General features: G+C 34.2%; 4 protein-coding genes across 4 annotated transcripts; 2 read left to right on the forward strand and 2 right to left on the reverse strand.

Annotated features, from left to right (window-relative positions):
* Positions 1-4,347: 4,347 nt before the first annotated feature.
* On the reverse strand, positions 4,348-7,341 carry LOC101892597 (neuropeptide FF receptor 2). The gene is made up of 5 exons (XM_059127576.1): positions 7,024-7,341; positions 6,324-6,809; positions 5,689-5,832; positions 4,690-5,046; positions 4,348-4,601 (listed from the first exon to the last, which is right to left on the reverse strand). The coding sequence occupies exons 1-5, from the start codon at positions 7,102-7,104 to the stop codon at positions 4,407-4,409; spliced, it is 1,263 nt and encodes a 420-aa protein (XP_058983559.1). The 5' UTR covers positions 7,105-7,341; the 3' UTR covers positions 4,348-4,406.
* Positions 7,342-10,181: 2,840 nt separating this feature from the next.
* LOC101891907 (alpha-tocopherol transfer protein-like) lies at positions 10,182-11,657 on the reverse strand. Its single transcript, XM_005175721.4, has 3 exons — positions 11,048-11,657; positions 10,619-10,991; positions 10,182-10,565 (listed from the first exon to the last, which is right to left on the reverse strand). The coding sequence occupies exons 1-3, from the start codon at positions 11,353-11,355 to the stop codon at positions 10,311-10,313; spliced, it is 936 nt and encodes a 311-aa protein (XP_005175778.2). The 5' UTR covers positions 11,356-11,657; the 3' UTR covers positions 10,182-10,310.
* A 4,042-nt stretch (positions 11,658-15,699) lies between these two features.
* Positions 15,700-19,663, forward strand: LOC101892769 (uncharacterized). The gene is made up of 3 exons (XM_005175725.4): positions 15,700-16,144; positions 18,929-19,295; positions 19,359-19,663. Exons 1-3 carry the CDS (start codon positions 15,846-15,848, stop codon positions 19,614-19,616), a joined length of 924 nt encoding a protein of 307 aa, XP_005175782.3. The 5' UTR covers positions 15,700-15,845; the 3' UTR covers positions 19,617-19,663.
* A 2,604-nt stretch (positions 19,664-22,267) lies between these two features.
* On the forward strand, positions 22,268-24,169 carry LOC101892082 (glutathione S-transferase theta-3). The gene is made up of 4 exons (XM_011295220.3): positions 22,268-22,502; positions 22,572-22,674; positions 23,160-23,479; positions 23,866-24,169. Exons 1-4 carry the CDS (start codon positions 22,388-22,390, stop codon positions 24,003-24,005), a joined length of 678 nt encoding a protein of 225 aa, XP_011293522.3. The 5' UTR covers positions 22,268-22,387; the 3' UTR covers positions 24,006-24,169.
* The last annotated feature ends 517 nt before the right edge of the window (positions 24,170-24,686 follow it).

Consider the following 24,686-nt stretch of genomic DNA (forward strand, 5'->3'; position numbering starts at 1 on the left):
TGTCATGAAACCAAGTTGGTTTTGTCAATTTCGAATGTAAATAAAACCAATGTTCGAAACAGCTGTTGTTGCTTACATGTGTTGTTTGTTTATTTGTCATTGAAATATCAGTAAAAGTAAAGTAAATAAAAAAAGGAATAAGTCGCTATAAATAAAATAAGATGGCATCAGCAGTGGTAGTTTTTGTGTTTTGGACGAAGAACGCTCAGAAAAGGTGACGAGAAAAGCTCTTAGAGATTTCAGCAACCCACCGGAGTTGCCGGAGATTGCGTAAGTCATTTTTTTTATTGTGAACTTACTCATAAAGCTGCTTTGCAGATTTAATGTTTATGGTCCTTTAAAAAATTATTTAAAAAATCCTTAAAAAATCTACGTTTATGGTCCTTTAAATATCCTTTAAAAAATCCACGTTTATGGTCCTTTTAATATCCTTTAAAAATTCTTTAAAAAATCCACGTTTATAGTCCTTTAAATATCCTTTAAAAATTCTTTAAAAAAATCCACGTTTATAGTCCTTTTAAAAAATCCACGTTTATGGTCCTTTCAATATCCTTTAAAAATTCTTTAAAAAATCCACGTTTATAGTCCTTTTAAAAAATCCACGTTTATGGTCCTTTCAATATCCTTTAAAAATTCTTTAAAAAAATCCACGTTTATAGTCCTTTTAAAAATCCACGTTTATGGTCCTTTCAATATCCTTTAAAAATTCTTTAAAAAAATCCACGTTTATGGTCCTTTCAATATCCTTTAAAAATTCTTTAAAAAAATCCACGTTTATAGTCCTTTTAAAAAATCCACGTTTATGGTCCTTTCAATATCCTTTAAAAATTCTTTAAAAAAATCCACGTTTATGGTCCTTTCAATATCCTTTAAAAATTCTTTAAAAAAATTCACGTTTATAGTCCTTTTAAAAAATCCACGTTTATGGTCCTTTCAATATCCTTTAAAAATTCTTTAAAAAAATCCACGTTTACGGTCATTTCAATATATTTTAAAAATTCTTTAAAAAAATCCACGTTTATAGTCTTTTTAAAAAATCCACGTTTATGGTCCTTTTAATATCCTTTAAAAATTTTTTAAAAAATCCACGTTTATGGTCCTTTTAATATCCTTTAAAAATTCTTTAAAAAAATCCACGTTTATAGTCCTTTTAAAAAATCCAAGTTTATGGTCCTTTTAATATCCTTTAAAAATTCTTTAAAAAATCCACGTTTATGGTCCTTTTAATATCCTTTAAAAATTCTTTAAAAAATCCACGTTTATGGTCCTTTTAATATCCTTTAAAAATTCTTTAAAAAATCTACGTTTATGGTCCTTTTAATATCCTTTAAAAATTTTTTAAAAAATCCACGTTTATGGTCCTTTTAATATCCTTTAAAAATTCTTTAAAAAATCCACGTTTATGGTCCTTTTAATATCCTTTAAAAATTCTTTAAAAAATCCACGTTTATGGTCCTTTTAATATCCTTTAAAAATTCTTTAAAAAATCCACGTTTATGGTCCTTTTAATATCCTTTAAAAATTCTTTAAAAAATCCACGTTTATGGTCCTTTTAATATCCTTTAAAAATTCTTTAAAAAAATCCACGTTTATAGTCCTTTTAAAAAATCCACGTTTATGGTCCTTTTAATATCCTTTAAAAATTCTTTAAAAAATCCACGTTTATGGTCCTTTTAATATCCTTTAAAAATTCTTTAAAAAATCCACGTTTATGGTCCTTTTAATATCCTTTAAAAATTCTTTAAAAAATCCACGTTTATGGTCCTTTTAATATCCTTTAGAAATTCTTTAAAAAAATCCACGTTTATAGTCCTTTAAAAATTCTTTAAAAAAATCCACGTCTATAGTCCTTTAAAAATTCTTTAAAAAATCCAAGTTTCTACTCCTTTAAAAATTGTTTAAAAAATCCACATTTTTAGTCCTTTGAATATCCTTTAAAAATTGTTTAAAAAATCCAAAGCAAATGAAAAGTAACAGCTCTAAGCAACTTGGTTTATTTCCAATAACAAAACCAATAACATTGGCTTCTATGACACCGATAAAATTCTAATTCGAAATTAAAACCAATAACATTGATTTTCATGACACCAAAGCATTTTTTCTTGTCGTTTTTAAAACCAATAGTGACAAAATTGATTTCTATGACAGCCCTGTATAATTTATCCACAAGTCTTGTTTGTTTTGTGAAAATATGTAAAATAAAATGTTTGCCAAATACTCATTGATATATAGGGTGAGATAAAAAAACTGTAACAAAGTCAAACACCATAATTTTTACATTTTTTTTAATTTTATTGAATGAAAGCAAAAATGTCGAAATAGCAAAAAATTTTAGAATAAGTTTAGATATGTTCGAATTGGTCACCTTGGGCACGAGTTATGGCCTTCAAACGGCCAATGAAACCGTCACACGCTGCTCGAATGTTGCTCTGCGGCATTTTGGCCCATTCCCGGCGAAACGCTTGCTTGAAGTGATCGACACTTTGGTATATTTAGTGCCAACCTTGCTTTATAAAATAATCCAATAATAAATAATAATAATCCGACGGATTGGTATCCGGAGATTTTTGAAATGAAGCAACCATTCTTGGGTGGCGCGTGCTGAGCGTGATGGTGCTGAGTCCTGTTTGAATGTCAAAGGTCAGCGGCCAAAATGTTTGCGTGCCAAAGGCGATAATATTCGGCATTTATTCTAATGCCACGGTCGATTAATACGAGCTGTTACGGCGGCCCACATCATCACCATGGCCGGCGCTTGAGTTCTGGTGGCCAACCGAAGGTGCAAATTTTCAGCTGACCTCTTTGGCAAGTAAACACAATCATTTTGTTTGTTTACAAACTACTGGACAACGAATGTCTTCTCATCGGAGAAAACAAAATTCGGCAGTTCACCACTTTCGGCCAAGCGAAACAACTCTTTAGCTCTTTTGAGTCTATTTCTTTCCGTTGCGGTGTAAGTTCTTGCACTTTTTGGAATTTCAATGGCTTTACTCCGAGAAACTTTTTTCAATATTTGCCGAATGGAATATTGCGAGCCATTTTTCGGCCACTGCGACGCGGGTTTCGATCAAGTCGTTTCTTTACTTTTACGAGCGATGGTACAAGACACAAAAGATTTATTCACATTTAAATGCTGGAGTGCTCTGGAGAGCCACTTGTGGTTTTCCAGCCAAATATAAAGAAATCACAATATCACGTTTTAATTTCGTCAGGAATAACTTTTTATTCTGGAAAATTCTCACTAAAATGCGTATGTACGCTTGTAAACAATATAATGAGCCGTCACGGGAATAATTTTTACAGCTGTCGGACGAGTGGCTTAGAAATGACAGCAGTCTGAAGTTGGTTGCAGACTTTTCATCTCATCCTGTAAAATGGATTTATAAATATATGTACATATGATTTCATGACTTTACCTTCTTAATTCTACCATGCTATTCATTTTAAATGCACTCGATTTCTAAAACAATATTTTAAATCCTTCTTGTTTAGACTTGTTTAAAATAATATAGATTGTCAGGCAGCTTATCTTTTTTTACATATATATATATATATATATATATATATATATATATATATATATATATATATATATATATATATATGCTCTTGTTTATATAATCATTTTTAGGAGCAAAAACAGTGTTGTATCTCAAAATGTTTAGATTTAACATTGGATTTATGCTATTCAAGATTAATCTGATAAATACAGGTAGAAGAATATAGGTAGATGCATCAACGCTTGGGAACATTGATATGTTAAAATTTTTAAAATGTTTTATGAAAAATAAGTAGATTTTTAAATGTTTTTTATACGACGCAAATCAGAGGTTGTTATAATATGAATTTTTCAACAATTTTTACAAATATTAATTATTTTTCATTCAACATTTTCAATTCCAAAATCGGTTTGACAGTTCATTGTCCCAGCAGCTGTGTCGATGCGACTACCTGTATTCTTCTGCCATGATACAGTGGGTTAATTATGTGTGTTTAGATACACCCATGGTAGAAGAATATAGGTAGACGCATCGACACAGCTGCTGAGACAATGAAATGTCAAACCAATTTTGGAATTGAAAATGTTGAATGAAAAATTATAAAAATTTATAAACATTGTTGAAAAACAGGAATTATAATATTCTCCGAATGGCGTCGTATAAGAAAACATATAAAAATCTACTTATATTTAAAAAAAACATTTAAAATTTTTTGACATATCAATGCTCCCAAGCGTTGATGCATCTACCTGTATTTTTCTGCCATGGATACACCCTTAGCAGGATATAAATGCCGATCAGCTGATGTTTTCTTATTCAAGTTAAGGAATTTTACATTCAATTTTATTTGATGATTATGTATTTTAATATATAAAATATATAAGCAAGTAAATATTCTGTATTTTATTACATATGTTCTCCAATTTCCAATGCATTGTTAGAACCTTTCGGTTGACTTTCGACTACCTTTTCTTCCTCGAAACCATTATTACTGAAAGCCATGTTCAAATTTTCATTCTGCAGACTACCGGCAAAATCATTTTTATATTTAAGACAGCATAGATTTTTATGCAACCACATCTTGACGGATTTCCACCAAGCCTAAGTTGGAAGAAGAGAATGTGGAAAGATGAGAAATAATCACCATATATTTCATTTATTAAATTTTCCTTGTCTTTACAGAACTTACATTTTCCTTTTTCTCTTTTGGTAGTTTAGTTCTTTTATTGCAACACGTTTTACACAGCGGCAATTGCTCATAGGCCCTTCGAAAATTATCATTGGTGTAGCCGTAAATGATCGGATTGATGGCGGCATTTAAAAACATCAAATACTGTGAGATATACCAGAAAATGCGAAAGCTACTCTTTATCATACTCTCAGTATTGGCCACGATCCTATCGCGCATAATCACCAATATTGTAAAGGGTAGGCGAAGAACCACAAATACGATGGTTATAATGAACAGTGTACGGGCCACAGTTTTTTTGTACGATACTGTCAGGGGGTGTTCACGATTCAGTACACGTTTTTCATAGCGATCCAACTGGGTGAGAGAAAAAGAGAGAGAATTGCTTAAAATTGTGTTGAGAAAATGAAAGCTTAAAGGACGAAACAAAATGAGACCGTTGGGCAATTTTTGCATCAAATCGTATGAGCATGGCAAAATTAAGAAGGTAAAGTCATTTCAATAAGAATATACATCTCTGTACTTTACCTTGTCAAATTTTACTTAATTGAAAATTGGTTCCCATCTCTGAGATGTTAAAGGAATAATTTTGAAAAAATGTTAAATAAATGATGGCACGTCTTTACCTTCTTAATTCTACCATGCGTATGAGAGTGTCTTTCGACCATGGTAGAAGAATCCAGGTAGAATTATTCAAAGCTTGGGAGCATTGAAATGTCAAAAATTTGTAAATGTTTCTTCAAAAATAAGTAGATTTGGGTAAGTTTTCCTACACAACGTCAATCGGAGGCTGTTATGATATGCATCTTTTTAAGAATTTTTACAAATTTGAATAATTTTTCAAAAATTAAAATTTCAAAATTGGTTTGACAGTTCATTGTACCCACAGCTGTGTCAATGCAACTACATGTATTCATCTACCATGTTTTCAACCATTCAATAAAGAAAGAGTTGCCATGCCTTTTTATAAACTATTAAGATCCCCGGTTTTGCACTTACCTTATAAAATATGGCCGTATAACAAATCAGCATTATGGCCAAGGGTAACCAAACCATGACTGTGATCAGAACATACCAGTATTTGGGTAAAATATTGGGATTTTCCTTGCAATACATTTCGGTAAAATTTTTCCAATGGCGGACCTTTGCAAATAGTTTGAAATTAAGTAAACAAAACTAACCTCAATAAAGGTGGAAGTACATAAAGAGCTTTTTTGATTGGCATATGTCATCGGCTGGCTTCTTCGTAAAAGAATAAAGGAGCCTAGGGCCAAAATCGAACTATGTCAACCTTTGTTCCTCTACGAAGAAGCCAGCTGATAATTTAGGGTGGAAATACATAAAGCGCATATTTGGCTGGCATAAGTCATCGGCTGGCTTCTTCGTAGATGAACAAAGTAGTTTTAGGTTGACTTAGTTCGATTTTGGCCCTAGGCTCCTTTGTTCCTTTCCGAAGAAGCTGGCCGATGACTTAAGCCAGGCAGATAAGTGCCTTATGTATCCTTACCTTTATGCCCATGGTAGAAGAATACTGGTACATGAACCAACACTTGGGAACATTGACATGTCAACATTTATAAAAATGGCAGTCAAAAAAGCTCTTTGTGTACTTCCACCTTTACCTTCAATCTTACCTTATAAGTTCTGTAAATGGCCAGTGGCAAGGCAATAAGGATACCCGCTAGCCAGGTGAAGAAAATCACTATTTTGGCACCTCTCATTGTTAGACGGGCTTCGCTGGGCAAAACAATGGCAGTTAAACGATCATAACTCACCACCGAAAGATTTAGAACGGCGGTTATCAAAAAAGCACCCTCCAGAAAACCTTCCAGTTTACAGCCAACCGAACCCAACAGATAATTTTGATAGAAATCATTGATCAGGAACATTGTGGGACAAATCAGCAAGGTTAATAAATCGGCCATTGCCATATTGGCTATAATCAAATTGGTTGGAGTTCGCAACGCTCGATTCATGACAATCAAACGGATAATAATGTAATTGCCAATCAAGCCAAAAATCAAAACCGGTATAAAGGTACATATTTTGATTATCATCTCAGTTTCGGGAATATGTAGCCATATGCGATCTTCGGGAAAATCCCATTTACTGAAATCAAACTAAAAATCCAGAAAAAAAATATTATAAAAAATAATAGAAGTAGTGATGACACATTGGCAGCTTGGCTTCATGTCATGGCATATTTTTTGACATATCATAAAAGGTATGGCAAAACTGAACTCGAATCCTGTCTTGGGTTTCTTTGTAATTTGACATTAATATGCCATGCCATGATGCCATGTATCATCAACTCAAGGAAAATAATGAAAATACCTGTGAATCGTCAGACATTTTGTCGCCAGGGTATCCTTCAATTAGTACCAAAGGATCTTCGACATTTTGTGATTTGCTCATAAAAATTTATTTTTCGTTGTATTATATTACCATCCTATTCGGTGGCCGGGATATTACTAACATGGTGGCACTTTGATTTAATTAAGTCTGTGACAATACACCTGCTTATTGTTGTTTTGATAGTCAAAGTGTCTCCATCATCAGTCAACTGTTATCATTTCCATTAAATTGTTACAATTTTATCAGATTAGATTGACTGTTACGGGATGCGTAGAGCTCCATCCATTCACGTAATGACACATTTCATGGATGGTTTTTAATGTATTTGAAGGACTAACACACTATTGACATTTCGACGTAATTTAACATTCAATTAAACATGGATGATTCACGGGGACAGTATTGTCAGGAGAGGGGAATGTTGAATGGTATTTTTGCAAAGCATCAACTTTCAGATTTAGGTAATGGAAATTTTTAGGAAAATGTCTTCAAATGTTGAGAATACATTAGCACCTTGGCATAATCGCATGCCATATTAAAGATGAGAATACATAAAACGCTTTTCAGACTGGCTTAAGTCATCGGCTGGCTTCTTCGGAAAATAAATGCTGCTCATCTGTGCTAGAAGAATACAGATAGTCGCATCGACACAGCTGCTGGGACAATGAACTGTCAAGCCAATTTTGGAATTAAAGATTTTGAATGAAAAGTTAAGGTGGGAGTACATAAAGCGCTTATCTGGCTGGCTTGAGTAATCGGCTGGCTTCTTCGGAATTTCACAAAGGAGCCTAGGGCCAAAATCGAACTGAGTCAACCTAAAACTCCTTTGTTCATCTACGAAGAAGCCAGCCGATGACTTAAGCCAGCCAAAATGCGTTTTATGTATTTCCACCCATATTCACAATTAGAAAACTTTTTTAAAAATGCATATGTAATAACCTCCGATAAGCGTCGTATAAGAAAACAGGTAAAAATCCACTTATTTTTGAAAAATCATTTAAAAGTTTTTGACATGTCAATGTTCGCAAGCGTTGACGTATCTGCCTGTATTCTTCTACCATGTTTACACCATTATTAGGCGATATGGTTTTTACATATGTAGTGCCAAATTTTCCATCTGTAGAAGTTGCACATATTGTGTGATACATGGACGACATTTCTATTGCAAAATATAGGGAGAGACAAAAAAATCTGCAACAAAGTCAAACGCCACAATTTTTACATTTTATTTTTAAATTTTATTGAATGAAAGCAAAAAATGTCGGAAATAGCATCAAATTTTAGAATAACTTTAGATTTGTTTGAATTGGTCACCTTGGGCACGAATTATAGCCTTCAAACGGCCAATAAAACCGTTATTTTTTATTGACAACCTTGCTTTTCAAAATACTCCAGACACAATAGTCCAACGGATTGGTATCCGTAGATTTTGGTGGCCATTGTGTGCTGGAAATGATGTGAGAAACCTCAATTTGTAACCATTCTGAGTCCTCTTGGAATGTCCAAAGTCTACGGCCAAAATGTTTGCGTGCCCAAGGCTTTATTACGCCCTCCAGAATATTTTCGAGATAATATTCGGCATTTATTCTGATGCCAAGGTCGATTATTACGATCGGATAGCGACCATCGGCTGTTACGGTTGCCCACACCATTACCATGGCCGGCGCTTGTGTTCTGGTGGCCAATTTTTAGCTGACATCTTTGGGAAGTAAACACGATTATTTTATTTGTTTTCTCATTGGAAAAACCCAAATTCGGCAGTACGGCACTTTCGGCTAAGTATGGCAACTCTTTAGCTCTTTTCAGACTATTTTCTTCCTGATGCGGTGTAAGTTCTTGCACTTTTTGGAATTTCAATGGCTTTACCCTGAGCTCATTTTTCAATATTTGCCAAATGGAATGAAATGGCTATATATTCATCTCACGAGCCATTTTTCGGCCACCGCGACGCGGTTTTCGATCAAGTCGCTTCTTTACATTTCGAACTATTTCTGCTGATGTAACTGTTTTCTTCCGTCCACTTCCTTGACGTCGGGCTATGCTACCAGCATCACGGTAAAGAGCGATGGTACGAGACACAAAAGATTTATTCACATTTAAATGCTGGAGTCCCCTAACCAGATCCACTTGTTGATTTCCAGCCAAATATAAAGAAATCATATTATCACGCTTGAATTCACGAACCACGAATAACTTTTTTTTAGAAAATTCTCACCAAAATGCTTTTCTACGCTTGTAAACAATATAATGAACTGTCACTGGAATAATTTTAACAGCTGTCGGACGAGTGACTTACAAATGACAGCAGTCTGAAATTGGTTGCAGTTTTTTCATCTCACCATGTATGTTTACAAGTCCATTGTAAATACACAAATCAGTGATGGAAATCTAGTTTCTGTTCAGTGAAATTTGACAAGGTAAATTTCAGAAAATACAGAGATGCGTATGCTTATTTGAAGTAATTTTACCTTCTTAATTTTACCATGGTTTAAGCCCAAGTTGGGATAAATACTTTTATAAATAATACTTTTATGCCATGTTTACGTTAGAACTTTTTGTAGGGTTAACCTACTTTGAGAGGATTTATTTGAAGTATAAGTAATGGATATGACAATTTTAATCCAAATCCAGTCGGTTAACCCATTTATATATAAACGTACTGTTAGGTGCCAAAAAATGACCAGATTAAAAAAATAATTTTTCCTTTTTTTGTAAAATATGCCACTCGTCACACGTAACTATTTTAGATATGAAGTTAATTTTTATTTGAAATATGACAAGGTCAGCTTTGTTGGAAAAGGGTTGCCATATTCGATTTAGCAAATGAGTCTACTTCTGTTGCATGGTAGAAGAATATAGGTAAACGCGTCGACACAGCTGCTGGGACAATGAACTGTCAAACCAATTTTGGAATTGAAAATGTTGAATGAAAAATTATTTAAATTTGTAAAAATTGTTGAAAAACGCGAATTATAATAGCATTCGAATGACGAAGTATAAGAAAACATATAAAAATCTACTTATATTTGAAAAAACTTTTGAATTTTATTGACATATCAATGCTCCCAAGCGTTGATGCATCTACCTGCATTCTTCTGCCATGCTCTGATATAGAATTAAAAACCACAATTTTAATATAAAATTGACAAAAAGGTTTTCGATGTTATTGTCACAAATACCATTGAATACACAAAGAGTTGTAATTACATTTTTTTCTAGTTTATTTTCTAATTATTGCTATTTTTCCATATATCTTGGCCTTGCCTTTAATCAATATCCAATTTACGGAATGAACCCTCAATACCAAACAGCGAATCCATATCGACCTTTTTACCCGGTCTTAAATTCTCATCAACGCCATATTGATCTTCTTCGGCGAAATAATCATTCAGGGCTAGCAAATCCTTTTCAGTTTGTTCGATTAACTCCGAAATGGTGCCATTAGTACCACCATATTCCACGGGCAAATATTCCTTGGGTATGACTTTGTATAAATCCTCCATGGATTTGTGGACATAGAACTGAAAAAAAAACAAATTAAAAAAAAATAGAAAAATAGATTTTCAATTCTTACGCGTTTCTGTAACTTTTCACTCATCATGCTGCGGGCCAGATTCAATACAGCCTGAGCCTCTTTGGGACAATTAACCAAATGGACACCCTTAAAACGCATGGGGGCAGCCTTCTCTGCAAATACTCCCAATTTCTTGATTAGTATTGGATCGAATTGTGTGAGGAAGGATAAACTCAGTTTGGTCAGATCCACAATTTCAATATAACCACTGACAATACAATTGTCATCATTGTAGATTTGCCAATCCATTAAGAGATTTTGGAAACGAAACAAATCCAAAATTTTAAATAATTTGGGATCGAATTTCGAATAATTGGTAAGCTGTATGCGTGGGCCACCCTCGCCCAAGGGTTTGGGTAAACGGACATAAGTCCTAAAAGAATGAAATTTAATAATATTGCAACTGCGGTAAACTCTGCCACAACTTGCCCCGAACGATTTAGCTGTATGGACTTCTCATCCATGGTATTGTAGGCGAACAGCTCCGGCATCATGGTCTTAATGGTATAGAAATAATCTACCTTTGATTTGGCCTTTTCCAAACTATATTTACAACCTCTTAGGAAGGACACCAAAAATTGATCATCTGTACGTGCCTTGATGTATGGCTGCTTATCAAGCCACGTCCTAAGGGCTATCACATCGTCAGCAATGCGACTCTCCACTTCATTGAGCTCTTCTTTGGACACTTTTTTCAAGGCATCGCTTAAGGGACGGATATTTATTGTTGCAGCCATTCTCTTTGTTGTTTGTCTTGAACTGCTGACCAAAAAAAAAGGTCTTAAACGCTCCAGTTAAAATTTAAAACTATACTAGGAAAATTTTCTTCCAGACACACAGTAGTTGTTATCCGGACCCGGTCAATTGATGGCAATTAATATTTGTTGCTGATAAGCTTTTGTTGATATTCAAGTTCACAGGCTAATCTATTTGTGTATTATTGGCAAAATTTCTGTTTGTTGGCCACATAATTCGTATATCATTAACGATAACGTTTGCTTTCGAGGTGAGGGCAAAGGGTGTGGTATCGGGTGGTGGATGGTTAGACGTGAAGCGGGTACATGACGACCTTTGCTAAGTACTTAACCTATATTAGATAATGAAATGTTGGTATACAATATAACAGTTTTATTGTTTGTATAAGAGTATTTTAGAAGAGTTCCGACCATAAGCATTTGTTATTAGCACTTTGAGAGATTTATATGTTTTTACGTTCTCAACCGAAAAAGGAAACAAAAACCAACATGATCTCATTACATATGAATAACATATTCTCGCATTCGATATCTAAAAAATTTCGATCAAAATAGATTTTAATATGTGCAATTTGACATGATTAAATGGGAAATTTAGGAGTCTTAAGGTGTGAATACATAAAACACCTTTAAGGTGAGAATACAAAATAGTGAGAGTACATAAAAGGTTTTTTCTTGACTGGCTTAAGTTATCGCCTGGCTTCTTCGTAGAGGAACAAAAGATTTTTAGGTTGACTTAGTTCGATTTTGGCTCTACACTCCTTTGTTCTTTTTCGAAGAAGCCAGCCGATAACTAAAGCCAGTAAAAAAAACGTTTTATGTATTCTCTCCTTAAAACGCTTTTTTGATTGACTTACGTCAAGGCTGGCTTCTTCGTAGGAGAATAAAGGAGTTTTAGGTTGACTTAGTTCGATTTTGGCCCCAGGCTTCTTTGTTCTTTTCCCAACAATCCAGCCGATAACTTAAGCCAGTCAATAAACGTGTTATGTATTCTCACCTTAACGCGTTCAGAATTCCTTTAGACAATATGTTTTTTACATATGTAGTGTCGAATTTTCCATATGTAAAAGTTGCACACATCGTGTGATAGATGTACTAAATTTCACTTGTGAAATACATGAGTACACTAGACATGTACCTTTTCGATCACAGCGAGCCCTGTTTTCTTCGAAAAAATAGAATTTAATCAAGTATGTTGTTTGTTTGATGTGTGAAAATATCATGGTAGAAGAATACAGGTAGTCGCTTCGACACAGCTGCTGGAACAATGAACTGTCAAACCGATTTTGGATTTGAAAATGTTTAATGAAAATTTATTAAAATTTGTAAAAATTGTTGAGAAATGCATATTGTAACCACCTCCGATTTGCATCGTATAAGAAAATATATAAAAATCTACTTATTTTTGACAAAACAATTTTAAAATTTTGACATATCAATGTTCGCAAGCGTTGATGCATTTACCTATATTCTTCTACCATGGAAAATATATAAAATTAAAAGTCATCCCACGGCAAAACAATAAAGGTAAACTCATTTGCTAAACTTAATATGGCAACCCTTTTCTGACGGACTAGACCTTGTCATTTAAAAAAAAATCTAATTTTATATCTAAAATATTTTCGTATGGCGAGTGGCAGATTTTACAAAAATAATAAATAATCTTTTATTTTCGGCATTCCTTTTCACATAAAAACATATACGTTCCATATCTTGAGAATACTATGTTTAATTATCTGTTTTTGGACTTAAACATATTAAGATAAAGATTTCAAATCCTTTATCTTAAGGAAACGTTTTCGGTGTTGTAAGTTCTGAGTGTGTGCCTCGAATGACGTTTACTTTATGTCCCCCTTTGAGGATCAAACCCCCACATTTACCAGCTGAAAAATTTTACTAAAATCTTTACAATACCCCCTATATAGATTCCGTGCTAAAACGAAGACTTACACCGACAATTTCTTGCAACAAATTTAATGCCAATTTATCTGAAAATAAGAGATGACAATCTTCTACTAGTATTTTGGGAAACAAGGCATGATATTATCTTTATACTTGTCCTAAGCTAACAAAATTCAACCCATGGTAGAAGAATATAGGTAGACGCGTCGACTCAGCTGCTGGGACAATGAACTGTCAAACCAATTTTGGAATTGAAAATGTTGAATTGAAATGTTGAATTCTTTAAATTTATTAAAATTGCTGAAAAACGCCGAATGACGTAGTATAAGAAAACATATAAAAATCTACTTATATTTGAAAAAACATTAATTTTTTTGACATATCCCAAGCGTTGATGCATCTACCTGTATTCTTCTGCCATGATTCAACCGTTCCATAATTAAGTTTTAAATAACATGTCGGACTAATATTTTAGTTTTCTGTTTTAGATTATATTTTTCTTTGACTTTTATAACCTGTAAAAGGCCGAAAATTTAAAAAAATATTTTGTTCGGAAATAAATGTAAATTTCTTACCATACTTAAGGGAGAACTACAGAATATACATTTGACAAAATGAAGAGGTAAACAAGTGTAATCGTATGCAAGAATGATATTGGTAATTGTACCATGAGTCATCCATTAATTATAATGTTTTTTTTTAATACAATACTATCACAATGTAACCAAAGAAAATAAAAAGCATATACAAGTGTGTGACAGCTAAAAATTATATGTCATATGTTAACTGGCAATTTTGACAAACACACGGAAATACATATGGATAATAAAAGTGACAGCACATATGTAAAATCCATTCCGTCTGATCATGCCTTCACAGCTTTTACAAATTTCCACACCTTCAACCGATGCTTTCATGGTAAAATTAAGAAGGTAAATTAATTTCAAATAAGCATATCCATCTCTGCATTTTCTGTAATTTACCTTGTCTAATTTCTCTGCGTAAAAACTAGGTTTCTATCTCTGATTTTTTGTATTTACAATGCATTTAAAAATACATTTTTTGACAAAGAGATGTTGTCAAACGAATAATTTTGAAAAAATATTGTAAACATATATTACCAAGACTTTACCTTATTGATTCTACCATGGGTGTTTCATGAATACATTTTTTTAAGGAATTTCTCCCATTATTTAATCCACTGTGCTAAAACCCTATCAAATATGTTTTCGCACAAAAACCACCTGACGCAATTCTCGATATTCCTAAACAAGCTGGATCAGTTCTTTTTTTTTTTTTTGCAAAGTAATGCTACCTACATACAGACATGTTTTTGTGTATATATGTCAACGTAATCGTTCATAAATGCAAACAATCAATATACAACCTTTATAAACGAATTCACTTTTTTTTATTTTTCGGGGGGTTCATTCGAATATTAATAAACAAAAATGATAAAAAATCGCATTTTGTATGTCATGTTAGAACAAACAGACGACAAACAAAAGTGAGGCAAAGAATTTTTTATGGATCCCCACTTGTCAGACCATGACAAGTGTAATCGCAATTTTTGTCCATATGTCCACTGATAATACACTGAGAGAAACAAGGTAGCTGTGACATTTTTACACAAACATATTTCCGGCCAATGCCATTGGCTGGCTTTTTCGTAAAAACACAAAGGATTTTCAGGTTTATTTGATTTCTTCTTTTGTTCCTTTACGAAAAAGCCATATGCCGGAAAGAAAATCCAACTATGTATTCTCTCCTTAAAAAGCTTTTCTTGATTGACTTGATCGGCTGACTTCTTCGTAGAAGAACAAAAGAGTTGTAGGCTGACTTAGTTCGACTTCGGCCCTAGGCTCCTTTGTTCTTTTCCGAAAAAGTCAGCCGATGACTTAAGGGGGGAAATACATAAGGTGCATATTTGGCTGGCTTCTTCGTAGAGGAACAGAGGAGTTTTAGGTTGAATTAGTTCGATTTTGGCCCTAGGCTCCTTTGTTCATTTCCGAAGAAGCCAGCCGATGACTTAAGACAGCCAGATAAGCACTTTATGTATTCCCGCCTTAAGTCGGTCAGAAAAGCGTTTTATATATTCTCACCTTTAGTCCACTATCCATAGCATATTACCAAGTCACCTTTCCTGCCCTTTATATGGAGTAACACTATAACAGGATCTTTTGTTATTTCTGTGTATGTCTGTATTATTATTTCTTGATGTATCCGAATTTTTTTACGATAAACATAAACGTTTTTTTCTTTCATTTGCTGTTGTTGTTTGTTTCGATACCATTAATCGGACAGCGACAATATCTTATCAATTTAAATAGCGTTAAAAGAATGAACGTTTGTATGTTCGTGGTATGGTATAAATGGTATGTACATGTGTGTCGGATATATGTCACATTGTGGGCAAAAAAAGAGAGGCCTTTAACTTTCCAACAACCATTAACATCGCTTTCTAGATTCAAAAATCGTTCAAGTGAAAACAGTTACAATTTGGATTCGCAGCAAAGTGCGTTCTACGCCTCCTAACAGATATATAGCAAAGAGAAATACAAGACACTAGTATGGCCCAACTACGACCCTTAAATCCTGAACTTGCCGAAATTGCCCGTAAAGATTTAAATGAAGTGCCATCGAGAATTCCCTCGGATTTAGAGGCACTACGGGAATGGATTAAAAAGGAACCCCATCTGAAGGCCCGCACAGATGATCAATTTTTAATTGCCTTCTTACGCTACTGCAAATATAGTCTGGAGAGTGCCAAGAAGCGTATTGATTATTTCTATACGTATAAGTCATCGGCTAAAGATTTGATCAAATCCCGGCGCATTGATGATAAGATTATCGACATAGCCAGATCTGGGTGAGTAAGCATTGCGTGTGGTGGACAGGTGTTTTAATGTCTCGCGGTCTACAAAGTTCAAGTGCAAGCAGATGAGTAATGGAAAGGGGGGGAAGAACGTTTTTCAGAATAAAATCTATAGAAAATATATTTGATATGTATATTGAAAAAATCTAAGGGCGGGGAAGACCTACATAGATTAGGGTTCTTATATTAAACCATTTTATTGATATTCTGTAAAGGAAACATTTTTAAATGTCTCCAGTGAAAAGGGGACAATCTATTGACATTCTTAAGTTGAGAATACATAAAACGCTTTTTTGACTGGCTTAAAGGTACAAGTACATAAGAAGCTTGAAGTCATGGCTAGGCATATTTTGTGACATTTCAAAAAGAGATTACAGAGCCGCACTAAAATCCTACCGTCACTTTCCATTATAATTTGACATTAATATGACTCCATGCTTTTTATGTACTTGCACCCTAAGGGTGGAAATACATAAAGAGCATATTTGGCTGGCTTAAGTCATCGGCAGGCTTCTTTGTAGATGAACAAAGGAGTTTTAGGTTGACTTAGTTCGATTTTGGCCCTAGGCACCTTTGTTCATTTCCGAAGAAGCCAGCCGATGACTTAAGCCAGCCAGATAAGGGCTTTATGTGTTCCCGCCTTAAGTCATCGGCTGGCTTCTTCATAGAGGAACAAGGAGTTTCAGGTTGACTTAGTTCAAAAATGTCCCTACGCTTCTTTGTTCCTTTCCGAAGAAGCCAGCCGATGACTTAAGGTGGAAATACATAAAGCGCTTATCTGACTGGCTTCTTCGGAAATAAACAATGGAGCCTAGGGCCAAAGTCGGACTAAGTCAACCTAAAACTCCCAGCCAGCCAGCCGATGACTTAAGCCAGCCAAATATGCGCTTTATGTATTTCCTGCCATAAGTCAGAAGAATACAGACAGTCGCATCAACACAGCTGCTGGGACAATAAACTGTCACACCGATTTTGGAACTGAAAAATTATTGAAATTTGTAAAAAATTGTTAAACATAACAACCTTCGATTTACTGCATATAAGAAAGCATATCAAAATCTACAGGGTTAGATAAAAAACTGCAACAAAGTCAAACGCAAAACATTTACTGAATGAAAGCAAAAAATGTCGGAAATAGCATCAAATTTTAGAATAAGTTTAGATTTGTTCGAATTCGTCACCTTTGGCACGAATTATGGCCTTCAAACGGCCAATGAAACCGTCACACGCTGCCCGAATGTTCTTCTGCGACATTTTGGCCCATTCCCGGCGAAGCGCTAGCTTGAGGTGATCGACACTTTGGTATTTTTTAGTGCCAACATTGCTTTCCAAAATACTCCAGACACAATAGTCCAACGGTTTGTTATCCGGAGATTTTGGTTGCCATTATGCGCTGGAAATGGAGCGAGGTACCTCATTTTGTAACCATTCTTGGGTGGCGCGTGCTGAGTCCTGCTGGAATGTCCAAGGTCTGCGGCAAAATGTTTGCATGCCCAAGGCTTTAATACACCCTCCAGGATAATACGAGCGGAGAGCGACCATCGGCTGTTATGGCGGCTCACATCATCACCATGGCCGGCGCTTGAGTTCTGGTTGCCAACCGAAGGTGCACATTTTCAGCTGACCTCTTTGGCAAGTAAACACCGCCATTTCGTTTGTTTACAAACTGCTGGATAACGAATGTTTTCTCATCGGAGAAAACCCAATTTCGGCAGTTCACCACTTTCGGCTGATCGAGGCAACTCTATGGCTCTTTTGAGTCTATTTTCTTTCTGTTGCGGTGTAAGTTCTTGCACTTTTTGAAATTTCAATGACTTTACCCTGAGCTCAATTTTTCAATATTTGCCGAATGGAATATTGCGATATGTTCAGCTCACGTGACATTTTTCAGCCACTGCGATGCGGGTTTCGATCAAGTCGCTTCTTAAATCTTCGAACCATTTCTGCTGATGTTGCTGTTTTCTTCCATCCACCTCCTTGACGTTGGGCTACGCTACCAGATTTATTCACATTTAAATGCTGGAGTGCTCTAACGATAGCCACTTGTGGTTTTCCAGCCAAATATAAAGAAATCACACTATCACGCGTGAATTCTATCCCGAATAACTTTTTTTCTGGAAAATTCTTACCAAAATGCTTTTGTACGCTCGTAAACAATATAATGAGCTATCATTGGAATAATTTTAACAGCTGTTGGACGTGTGACTTAGAAATGAAAACAGTCTGAAGTTGGTTGCAGTTCTTTCACCCTGTACTTATGTTTTACAAAACATTTTAAAAACTTTGACATATCAATGTTCCCAAGCGTTGATTAATCTACCTGTATTCTTCTACGTTAGCCCTACTCTTCTTCGTTCTCTTACGAAATATTCACAAATGGATGGACTATTCCGGCACTGCAAGAATGTGAAATTTTTTACTTTAACAACCGATTTTCCCTTTATGATATAAAAAAAATTGCAAAGCTAATAAATTCTTGCAATTTCTGAAACACATTAAGAGTAAATAAAATGTTTTTTGAATGGCTTAAGTCATCGGCTGGCTTCTTTGGATAAGAACAAAGGAGTATAGGGCCAAAATCGAACTAAGTCAAACTAAAACTTCCTTGTTCCTTTACGAAAAAGCCAGTCGATGACACAAGCCTGTCAGAAAAGCCTTTTATGTATTCTCACCTTTAATCTCACATTGCTGCCTCATTCGATTCTATATTCCCTGAAAATTACCTAATAATCATCTAACTAATGCCTCTTTTTTCTCTACTCTTTTATTGATTTTCAGAATTTTCTGTTCTCTGCCCAAGCCCAAAGGAGCCGGTGGACCACGCATTCACTTTATGCGTATGGGTAACATTAATCCGACCATTCACAGTGTACAGGATGTGTTCCGTTTTCACATAATGCGCTGTGAAATCGAAACCAATACCGATGATAATTGGAACATAAGTGGTGTCATTGAAATTATTGATTTCTCAAAGATACCCTTTGGATTTTTGAAACAATTCGATCCGACCCTGTTTCGACAAATGGCATCAGTATTGGAATTTGGTATACCCACCAATTTACTGGGTACACATATTGTTAATGCCTCCAAGGAGGCGCAAATTATTTTGGGACTCATCCGTAATGTGATGAAACAGAAGGAACTGGTAAGAAATAACCTCCTAATCCCGTTGAGAAAAGCAGTAAAATGTTTTGTGTGTTTTTTGCAGCTCAACATCCATCCCACATTGGAATCGCTGCAGCAGGCAATCGGCAAGGAATATTTACCCGCCGAATATGGTGGCACCAATAGCAGTTTTGAAGAATCCGAACAGAATTATGAAAAACTCTTGATGAGCTACAAATCCTATTTCGATGAGGATGACCAGTACGGCGTGGACGAGAAATTGCGTCAGGGAGAAAATCAAATGTCTGAATTATTTGGCGGCAGTGCGACCGGTTCATTCCGCAAATTAGATATTGATTAATGTTTGTGTGTGTTTTTTTTTTTGTTGTCAATAATTTTCTGTTTTTTTTTTTTATCGCTAATTTATTTTTGTAATAAAAATGTTAAATAATTTTGATAAAACCTATGTGATCGATATTTATAAATTGGGAAGTGTGTGAGTATTTGTTTTGGTGTTTTTTTGGCGCATAACAGAGTAACAGAGAAAGAGAGAGAGAGAGGATTGAAAGTAACTGCACAGTGGGAAATTGGAGAATGTTTTACCAGGATAATATATTATTTATTGAAATAAAAAACAAGTAAGAAAGCTCGGCCCGGCTGAGAATTTTAAATACCCTCCACCATTTGGAACGAATTTGGCATTTTTTTTAAATAAAAAACTTTAAAATAAAAATAAATTCGTTAAAAATTCTGTTAAAATCTTAAGGTGGGAATACCTATAGTGATTATTTGGCTGGCTTCTTCGGAAATGAACAAAGCAGCCTAGGAACATAATTGAACCAAGTAAATCAAAACTCCTTTGTTCATCTACGAAGAAGCCAGCTGATGATTTAAGTCAGCAAAATATGCGCTTTATGTATTTCCACCTTTAAATATACCGAATGTAGCCCATTACAATATTCAACTGCGAAATCGGTGAATAATGTAGCTAATATCATCAAAATACCGAATATCGGGGGTGCCGTTATATAGGGCCCATACGAAGACGTGAACCCGCACAGATAATTTTCTGTCATGGGCTGTAAAATCCATTACGAACATCAAATACCAAATTTAAAAAAAAATCCGATGAATAATGTCGCTAAAATCATAAAAATACCGAATATCTGGAGGTGCCGTTAGGCTATACAAGGACGTGGACCTGCACAGACAATTTTCTGTCTTAGGCTGTAGTATTCAGTACGCATTTCAAATACCAAATTTAAAACAATTCCGTTGAATAAAGTCGCTAAAATCATCAAAAAACCGAATAACGGGATTTGCCGTTACGTGGGGGCTATACCAAAACGTGGACCTGCACCGACAACTTTCTGTCCTAGGCCGTAATATCCATTACGAACTTCAAATCCACATTTGAAACAATTCCGGTGAATAATGTAGCTAATATCATCAAAATACAGAATATCGGGAGGTGCCGTTATGTGAGGGCTGTACAAAAACGTGAACCTACATGACCCATTAATCAATATCCAAAGTCCTACAGACATACTATACAGTTGAGTAAAATTAAAACAAAAGCTAAAGCGATTTCCACAGAAGAACGGACATTGCGAAATCGACATAGAATTTTATGCTGATCAAAAATATATATTTGTGGGTATATTTCGAGGTCTTACAAACGATATGACAAACTTAATATACCCTCCACACTATGGATACAATACCGACCCGAGGTGATAAAAATGTTTTTCTTTTAACAAATTTTCAAACAAATCTAATCGCGAAAGATATATTTAGATGTAGTACAGGGTGAACACAATAAAATATTTAACTTCAGGAGAACTCAACGAAACTTTGGAGGCGACAAAGCTCTGAAACTGGACATGATAAACGATAGTGTTTCCAGACATTAGCAGGCAATCTAAAATACGGAGATTGGATCACTAATGACTGAAGGAAGAGTGTATATAAAATGCAGTATCCCCTGCCGCTGTCCCTGGGAACAGCTGGGATGTCCCTTGTGGCTTCTTAACCTGACAAGTCTCTAAATTGAATCTTCGGCTAATAACGTGTTTTAAGATATCTGAAAAATGCTTCTATTGATTGCCAAGGACTTCAAAAGAATACCTTTAAAATGAAATTTTAACTAGGAAGTACCTTTTTCTGCAGAAAGCCATACATACGGAAATATTTTTTTAACGCCGTCTATTCGTAATATAATTTCAATTAACTCTTCATTAGAGTCTCGTAAAACTATGGCGAAGAAAATGTTGCGTTTTTATGGCAGTGTTAGGTAGCAACACTTAATTTAGCTTTTTTAAATAAATTAAATATTGAAAAGCTTATTTGGTGCCGGCTTTTTATGCGTGAGAGATAACTCGCATTTATAGTTGCCAGATTATGTTATTTTAAATTTTTGCTCTGTTTCAGAACCTGCAAGAATCTACTATTTTGGCAGTTTTTTTCGATTTTGTAAAGGGAAAAATCGGTTGTCGAAGTAAAAAGTTTTAAATTCTCGTACTTCTGGAACAGATCAATTAATATTGTTAATAATTTGCTTCATTAAAAATTTTAGATAACATTCATATTTAAAGGCAATTGAAATAAATTGTAGAACCCAATATACACATAGTAGATTTTGTTCATGGTAGAATCAAGAAGGTAAATTCATGCAGTCATATGTTTACAATTTTTTTCAAAAATTATTCATTTGACAACATCTCATTGTCAAAATTTGAATTTATAAATACATTGTACACACACAAATCAGAGATGGGAACCTGTTTTTATGTAGTGAAATATGTCAATGTAAATTACAAAAAATGCAGAGATGCGAATGTTTTTTTTTAATGACTTTACCTTCTTAGTTTTATTATGATTTTGCTGTATATAGATTATTTAGGTATTTTTGTTTTTAATAATATTTGGTCGAAATAGCCCAAATATGGCAGCACTATTTATAAAAGAGAAGCGATCAAAGTTTCTCAATTTGAGTGTGGAAGAGATACAATTGAACTTTAGTCAGAGTAAACAGCTGGTGACTTGCAAAAGAACTATTTTGTTGATCTATTAGAGATATAGTTTCTATTGGGAGCTAGAGCATTCAGATTCTAAAAAAAATTAAATAAAATCATGTCTAAAGTGAAATATTTTTATGATTTGCTGTCCCAGCCATCTAGGGCCTTATGGATTTCCCTGCAATTGGGTAAAATACCCTATGAAGATTGTCCAGTTGCCCTGCGAAAAGGTAAGTCAATGAAACAAATGTAAATATAAATCTTGATTTAAATTTCTCTTATCTGTGACCTATATTTAGGTGAACAGCGTACTGAGGAGTTCAAGAAAATCAACCGTTTCCAAAAGGTGCCCTGCATTGTAGATGGTGACTTCCATTTAAGTGAATCGGTGGCTATTTTAAGGTAGTTATGAAGTATATTGCACTTGGATAAACTATTGGATGTACTTCGATTTTTAAAAACATTCCCACAACAAATTCAATCCTATTGAATCACATCTTCTTAAGGCAAAGCCCTTGATTTTGTTTGGGATATTTACCATGGATAGAATTTCTTGTAATGATTTTGGGGATATAATTTTTGAATCGTAGATATACGTTAAGGTTAGAACCTTTTACGGATTATTTGCTCATGGGTTCTTAAGAATACATGATAATAGCTCTAATCTTGTGGGAAAAATTATTCCAAATCTCTATAAATATTGGTTGGTGGATTCTTGAAATACATTGTTATTTATTTACGAATATTGGTTTTTGGACCCTAAAAACGTTTTTTTAATATCCACGAATATTGCTTTAAAATATTGAAGTGAATACATTTTTCGTCAATTGGTTCTTAAAAAATTTACCGCAACTAAACATTTAAATATATTTATTATCAAATTTCAGATATTTATCGGACAAAGGTCTGTTCAGCGAAAAACTCTATCCAAAAGATTTGAAAAATCGTTCTCGGGTTGATGAATTTTTGGAATGGCATCATTTGTCCATACGTTATGGTTGTGCCTTCTATTTTGCTCGTCTCTGGCTGTATCCCGCCAGAGGTTTGGCTGAGAAACCATCGGCCGAAGAGGCTGCAAAATATCGAAATGAAATGGAGAATAATTTGAAGTTAATGGAGAAAATGTGGCTTCAAGATAGTAAATTTGTTAGCGGTAATTCGTTGACGGTGGCCGATCTATTCGGTGCCTGTGAAATTGAACAGACAAGTAAGTGATTTCAAATAAAATCTTTAAAAAATTTTGAAATTTAGGTTTAAATGTTTAGTTATTGATGGAATATGAAAAAAAATATGTACTTTGCTGACACCGAATAAGCCAATAAAAACTATAGATACTGGCTGGGATCATCTTGACAGCCCATAACAACTAGACATTGTACGGAATGAAATTCTCGAATTATTTTTTTAAGCAAATGCTTGTTCCAGAAACTGCTAGAATATACTACCTTTGCGATTTTTTTTTTCGATTTTGTAAGGGAAACATCGGTTGTCGTAGTAAAATGTTTTGCATTCTTGCAGTTCTAGAAAAGAGCAAAAATGAATTAAGTATTTCTTTTTCAGTATTCTAATCTGTGTTCCACTTTCTACTTCCAGAAATTTGCAATTATGATGTTTCGGAGAAATTCCCAAAAATATCTGAATGGTTGGCCAGAGTACGTGAAGAATCGAATCCGTTCTATGATGAAGGTCATAAATATGTCAACAAGTTGGCTGCAATCAATGCCAAAGCATAAATTCAATAATAGTGAGAACAAAACTGCCAATGCATTTAAATTTGTATATACTTATATGTGTGTACATTAAGGAACCAGATTCAAAACTGTGTATTGATTTTATCTATAAACCGTTAAAGTTGAAAATGTAAATAAATATAATTGTTATCAATTTTAAAAAGTAATCCACTCTATTGATTTCAAATTCATCAGAAACACAAAGAAGAAATAATTGAAGACCCCCCAAGTTCCGTTGACTGTTAGCAGATGCGAAGAAAACATTTGAAAGTAGATTTCTGAACAATTAAAGTGATTTTCTCCAGCATAATATGAAAATGTAAACAATGACAAATATCATCTAAAGGCAAGAAATGCAACCCATACTAGTTTTGCAATTTTTTTCGATATCATAAAGCGAAAATCGGTTATCATAGTAAACATTTTTACATTCTTATGGTTCTGGAACAGACTATATATTTTAATCGATTTTCAAACACATAATTCGTTTTCAGTACGATGATGAGGAAATCTGACTTAGAAAATAAATACGAGCTTAATGCCATGTTTACGTTAGAACTTTTTGTAGGGTTAACCTTCTTTGAGAGGATTTATTTGAAGTAAAAGTAATGGATATGACAATTTAAATCCAAATCCAGTGGGTTAACCCTCATATATATAAACGTACTATTATACTATTTACTA

This window comes from Musca domestica, unplaced genomic scaffold, assembly GCF_030504385.1.
Source record: "Musca domestica strain aabys unplaced genomic scaffold, Musca_domestica.polishedcontigs.V.1.1 46, whole genome shotgun sequence".
Lineage (NCBI taxonomy): Eukaryota > Metazoa > Arthropoda > Insecta > Diptera > Muscidae > Musca > Musca domestica.

Coding starts and splice junctions, on each gene's coding strand:
- LOC101892597 (XM_059127576.1), bottom strand. CDS start 7,104: ATGAGCAAATCACAAAATGTCGAAGATCCTTTGGTACTAATTGAAGGA. Junction 6,810..7,023: donor AAATGTCTGACGATTCACAG/GTATTTTCATTA, acceptor CTGGATTTTTAG/TTTGATTTCAGTAAATGGGA. Junction 5,833..6,323: donor CCATTTACAGAACTTATAAG/GTAAGATTGAAG, acceptor CTATTTGCAAAG/GTCCGCCATTGGAAAAATTT.
- LOC101891907 (XM_005175721.4), bottom strand. CDS start 11,355: ATGGCTGCAACAATAAATATCCGTCCCTTAAGCGATGCCTTGAAAAAA. Junction 10,992..11,047: donor ATACAGCTAAATCGTTCGGG/GCAAGTTGTGGC, acceptor TCATTCTTTTAG/GACTTATGTCCGTTTACCCA. Junction 10,566..10,618: donor GTGAAAAGTTACAGAAACGC/GTAAGAATTGAA, acceptor TTTTTTTTTCAG/TTCTATGTCCACAAATCCAT.
- LOC101892769 (XM_005175725.4), top strand. CDS start 15,846: ATGGCCCAACTACGACCCTTAAATCCTGAACTTGCCGAAATTGCCCGT. Junction 16,145..18,928: donor ATCGACATAGCCAGATCTGG/GTGAGTAAGCAT, acceptor ATTGATTTTCAG/AATTTTCTGTTCTCTGCCCA. Junction 19,296..19,358: donor TGATGAAACAGAAGGAACTG/GTAAGAAATAAC, acceptor TGTTTTTTGCAG/CTCAACATCCATCCCACATT.
- LOC101892082 (XM_011295220.3), top strand. CDS start 22,388: ATGTCTAAAGTGAAATATTTTTATGATTTGCTGTCCCAGCCATCTAGG. Junction 22,503..22,571: donor TCCAGTTGCCCTGCGAAAAG/GTAAGTCAATGA, acceptor ACCTATATTTAG/GTGAACAGCGTACTGAGGAG. Junction 23,480..23,865: donor CTGTGAAATTGAACAGACAA/GTAAGTGATTTC, acceptor TTCTACTTCCAG/AAATTTGCAATTATGATGTT.